General features: G+C 42.9%; 1 protein-coding gene across 1 annotated transcript; it reads right to left on the reverse strand.

Annotated features, from left to right (window-relative positions):
* Positions 1-1,161: 1,161 nt before the first annotated feature.
* On the reverse strand, positions 1,162-2,121 carry LOC112608320 (olfactory receptor 13C7-like). Its single transcript, XM_025360141.1, has one exon. It carries the CDS (start codon positions 2,119-2,121, stop codon positions 1,162-1,164), a length of 960 nt encoding a protein of 319 aa, XP_025215926.1.
* Between the last annotated feature and the right edge of the window lie 3,702 nt (positions 2,122-5,823).

Consider the following 5,823-nt stretch of genomic DNA (forward strand, 5'->3'; position numbering starts at 1 on the left):
CTGTTATTAGTTGTAGGATTGAGAATTATTTTTGCATTTGCTTCCTCACAGTCTTTTTGGTGTTTCAGAACAATGTGGGCATACTCATGGAATGTGTGCTATGTGTAACTGCTATGTGTCATGTTGGTTGCATGGACAAAAGTTTGGAAGCTGCTGGCACCCAGTCATACAGTACTTAGTTACTGCTGCAGTCAGGTGGCAAGTTTGCCTCTGAATTCCCCTGTGGTGACAATAAATAGATGAATGTTGTGAATGACAAGATTCTTAGTGTCCATGAGATCAAAACAAAGCAGCTGCTCAGGTCTCACTATTTCTAGTGCTAAGATGTGAAAAGAATTCCTGCCGTAGTACTAATACTCACCATTACATGTTGGGGCAGATGACATTTTCCAATTTATCCCTACATGAGAAAGAGCAAAGGTCTCTGGGGTGACACCAAATCAGAGTAAAGTAAGTAGCAGTTTTACATAGGACAAAACAGCCTTGTATTAGTCCATTCGTGCAATGATATAAAGAAATACCTGAAACTGGGTAATTTACAAAGAAAAGAGTTCTAATTGGCTTGTGATTCCAGAGGCTGTACAAGAAGCATGGCTGGGGAGGCTTCAGGAAACTTACAATCACGGCAGAAGGTAAAGGGGAAACAATCATATCCTACATGGATGGAGTAGGAGGAAGAGGGTGAAGCAGGAGGTGCTACACAGTTTTAAACATCTAGATCTCATGGGAACTGACTCACTATCATGAGAACAGCAAGGGGGAAATCTGCTCCCATGATCCAATCACCTCTTACCAGGCCCCTCCTCCAACACTGGGGATTACCATTTGACAGGAGATTTGGGCAGGGACACAGAGCCACACCATATCCTGTATCCTCCAAGATCCCAAATTTTTGTTTGTTTGTCTCTTTTGACCACCTCTATAACTCTTATGGATATTCATCAAATTCTGTATCAAAGAATTTAAGATTTAGTCAGTAAAATATAGCTACACTATGACACAGTATAATTCTGTGTAAAGCCAACAAACTAACCAGCAGCCTCAGAAATTTTATGGCTCTTTCCACTGACAGTCTAAGGTCCTCCCTGGTTACTATTTCCCCAAGAGAACAATGAGGAATTTGGAGGTTGTGCATTCTGGCAGTCTGGGAATCTGTGACAGTCACTCTGTTAGGTGTTTTTGAGCCATGAGGTTCCTCACAGCAGCCTTCACATCCTTGTTCCTCAGGCTGTAGATGATGGGGTTGAGCATGGGGGTCACCACCCCATAGAAGAGGGAGATGAGTTTGTCTGCAAGGTCCTGTTTGTCTGCCCCCAGTGGGTCCTTAGACTTGGGCTTCCCATACATGAAAAGGATGGTCCCGTAGAAGACAATCACGACAGAAAGATGGGCAGAGCAGGTGGAGAAGGCCTTTCTCCTCCCCTCAGCTGAGGGGATCCTCAGGATGGTGGCAATGATGAAGACGTACGAGACAAAAATAAACAGGACTGGGAGTGCAAGGAAGATCATGTTGGCCACAACCATGCTGATCACGTTGATGGAGATGTCAGCACAGGCCAACTTTAGAACTGCCAGGATCTCACAGGTGAAGTGATTGATGACATTGTCCCCACAGAAGGGCAGTCTCATTGCTAGGGATGTCTGTACTACAGAGTTGGTGATACCAGCTTTCCAGGAGCCGACAGCCATGGGCACATAAGCAGCCTTGCTCATGACCACAGGGTACCTAAGTGGGTTGCAGATGGCCACGTAGCGATCAAACGCCATCAAGCTCAAGAGAACACACTCTGTGGCTCCCATGGCAAAGGAGAGGAACATCTGCACTACACAGGCTGAGAAGGAGATGGTTTTCCTGGGGGTCAGGAAGCTGTCAAGGATAAGGGGGACTGAGGAGGTTGTATAGCAGATGTCCAGGAAGGACAGGTTCCTGAGGAAGAAGTACATGGGTGTGTCCAGGCGGGAGTCAAGGATAGTCACCAGGATGAGGACCCCATTGTCCAACAGGATCACCAGGTACATCAGCAAGATAAGCACGAAGAATGTCTTCTCCAGCTTTGGGTGGGCAGAGAGGCCCAGAAGAATGAACCCCAACATAGGGGAGGTCTCATTGGACCTGTTCATGGTGCATCTGCTCTGTCACCTGGAGGAACTCAGAGGTCAACCTCAGCATTCTCTTACTCTGAAAGTACCTGGAAGGCCAGGCACAAATCCTTGCCCTGCTGAACAACTGGAGAATAACGCTGATGATTTGTTCATCTCTATGGGGTTCTAGGAACAGTATAGTACAGGTCAATATTTAACTTCTGCTTCCAGTAAGAACAAACAGGCTAATTTGGACTAACTGTCTTGCAGATGACAATTAGACAAACTGGAAAAAATATATAAAACATTGGAGAAGTAATAAGACAATGAGGAACATAGGGTTTTGATTCTGAGGAAAAGCAAGGGAACATAGGGTTTTGATTTCTGAGGAAAACCTAGAGATGTAAGTCTAGCACTTGTGGCTGTGATTCAACTCCAGCATTTGCAGCTTCTGGAGAGAGCCATGGAGAGACTGGGAAACATTACTGACAGCCTCATGGAGATGGAGAATAGGTTTTGTTGTGAAAGACTCACCTTGAAAGGCCCCTCACTAAATGTTCTCCCTTTGGGATGGACTGTTAAAGGGCAGCACCATAAGAATAAGGGCAAATCAGAAGGAAACAGACATTTACCAATGCTGTAGTTCAGTTTCATATCTTCTCAAGCTCTGAAATTGAATTGAGGTGATACCAGAGTTTTGGTGCTCCCAGATGCCTCACAGAAGCAAACATAGATCCACTTTGGAGGAAGACAATATCACCCCAGTCTCTAAATCATTTCTACAAATAATTTTGCAAACACAACATCTGGCACACACTAAAAAAGAATAAGGCACACAAGGAGACAAGAAAATAAATCAAAACTAACAGAAAAAAAGTGACAATAGAAAATAAAGTGTCTCCTGGGGCATGTAGCAGCCAAGAGGATAGCTCTAGTGACACTTGCCAAGAGAATAAGCCCAGGCCACCTTGACACCTCTGGTGCCAAGGTCTCAACATTTGGTTGATCCTTTTATGCATCTGTGGCAGCAAGTAGTCCCCTATGCCCCATGGCCAAGTTGAATGAGAGTTCTGACTGAACCTCCCCTGTTCTTTTCATTCTCCATTGCCTGCGGCCAAGGCATTAACTTGTTCCTGAGACTCTTCACAGAACGTTGGGTCCTGCTCTGCTAGCTTTTTTTTTTTTTTTTTTTTTTTTTTAAATGGAAAGGTTAAATCACTCTTGATAAAAGATTCTCGGATTTTCCAAACTTTGGCCAGGCACCTGAACCTTCTTCTAGGTCCATCTGTGTACTTGCTTATAAAATTCAGTTTCAGCAAAAAGCCCTGCTAAGTCAGTTCAGCAAGAACCCCCCTCCTCAATATCTGATCATCCTCAATATTTGATGAGGTTCCTCATCCTCCACCATCCCCAGGTAATGTCTGATTACCGTGTCCTCTCTTCAGCAAGAATTCTGTTAGGTACATTTAGCCAGAATCCCCTTTACCCCCGATGTTTCTTCTTAGTAATTTTCCATCCACTGACCTCCAGCCCCCTCCTTGGCTAAAAATTCCCATTTGTGCCTGCTGTATTTGAAGTTGAGCCCAATTTCTCTCCCTTACTGAAAATTCCCATGGCAGTGGTCTCTATACCTTTTGAGATAGTCCTTAATAAAGTTGGATTTGTCATGCTTTAACAAGTGTTGATGAATCATTGTTTCCTCAACACTCCTCAGACTTCAAAGTGCTCCTCAAACTACTCGAACTATGATTTGTTCTGGACCAGTAAAAAACTTGTAGGCAACTGAGCAATATGGTTTTATTAGCATTGTATCTAAAATACTTACAAACCTCCCAGATATCCATCTCTCCAAGAACACTCAGTAATCCAGCCCCCTCCTCTGCTGTTGCAGGGATGCTTCCTGCCTAATGAGTTCTGAGATACTCCTATGTTGGTGGTTAGCACATTACAGCTGTGACCAAGTCAGTGCCCTAATAATTCAGGTCAGGTTAACATTTATCTATTGAGCATCTACTTTGGGCCAGGCATAATTCTAGGTGCTGATAAAAAAGAAAAAAAGAGCTCAAATTCTAGTGGGGAAATAGTCATGCAAACAAATACTTTCATCATCATCATTATCATCATCATCATCATCACTATCATCATCATCATCATCAACCATAACAATTACTTGAATGCTAAGGATAACAGGTCTTAGGGTCTATTTAGTAATTGCTCCCTTTCTAATGCAGAAAGCCCCTTTCACATTCCTGATAGTCCTAAAACCTAGATTTGACTATCTGAATAATGTGAGGTTCTTTATCTTCTGGTAAAGCTCACTTCATTTTGAAGTAGTTACTCTGTGATATTGAGCTGAAATCTGCCTCCATGCAACTTCTACCTGACCTTGTCTTCTGGAGCCCCTAAAGGCAGTTAATCTCTCTTCCACAAAACTGCCTAAATATAGAGAAATAGCATGGCTTCAGCACGAAGATAAATAAGAATCAATCTCCCTTTCTCTCTTAAGGTCTTAAAAAAGTAGATATATCTCCTAGAGGCAAAAGAATCATCCAGGAGCTCACTACAAAGGCTGACACTGAGAATGGTCCCTAAGCTTGAGGATGACTGAGGTGTCCGAGACACACTGCAACTGCGACGTGTATGCTGGGCAGTGCATCTGTCCCCAGCTGAGTTTCTCACTGTAGGTTGATCAGCCAACACTCAAGAACTTGCATCAGATCATGTGAAGAAAATATTCCCTCTACGTCATCATTATCAGATCCAGAAACATGCTTATTATTATTGCCAGACTTTGTATCTAACTATGAAGTGAGAAAGAGCCCAACAGTTTTTATCAAGAAAGGACAACCAATCGTGAGAAGAAGACTACTAGCTGTATGGTCCCTGGCAAGCGCCTATTTCCTCAGCATGATGACAGGGTGAGGCCAGATGAGCTCAGACATTCTTGCAGGTTGAGGAGGTCTATTTGATTTTGTGAGAATAATATCATACCAATGAAATGGCTTCACATCAGCCATCCTCAAGCCCCCATTCCATTACAATCAAGTCTGATGATAGAAATGTAACCAAGCTGTTGATTAATGGGTGAAAATATATGGTTGGATCAAAGGAATAAGACCTAGTGTTCAATAGATCAGGAGGGTGACTATAGTTTACAATAAGCTACTATACCTTTCAAGATAGCTAGAAGAGAATAATTCAAATATTTCTAGCATAAAGACAAATGTTTAAAGTGATGGATGTCCCAACTACACTGACTTGATCCTTGCAAATTATATGAATGTATTAAATTATCACATGTACCTTAAAACCATGTATATCTATTATATATCAATAAGAAACTGTTTTTTAAAAAATAAATGTAGCCAATGCTAATGAAAATTGTGGAATTCCTTTCACCAAAACTTGCCCTTACCTTTATAAAAAAACATCGTGAGCAAGAAGGATCAATTTTCCAACGGTTGGAAAGAGGCTATGTGTCAGAAACAGAAACACTGGGTCTGAACGCCAGGGTGAGGGCCCAGGGTGAGGGCCCGGGGTGAGGGCCCGGGGTGAGGGCTCAGGACATGCGACAGGTGAAGGGTTCTTTCTGCTTCTCCTGCCTCATGTGCTTGGGGCACAATCTCCAAAGGACTGGCCATCACCCTTAGAAGATAATTTAAATTGCAATTTATTCTTTGGGACCACCGTAGTCCCTGAAGTCATTTAAAGTTTGGAAAGTGAGTTGTACTCAGTTTAGAA

Source organism: Theropithecus gelada, chromosome 15 (assembly GCF_003255815.1).
Source record: "Theropithecus gelada isolate Dixy chromosome 15, Tgel_1.0, whole genome shotgun sequence".
In the NCBI taxonomy this organism is placed as follows: Eukaryota; Metazoa; Chordata; class Mammalia; order Primates; family Cercopithecidae; genus Theropithecus; species Theropithecus gelada.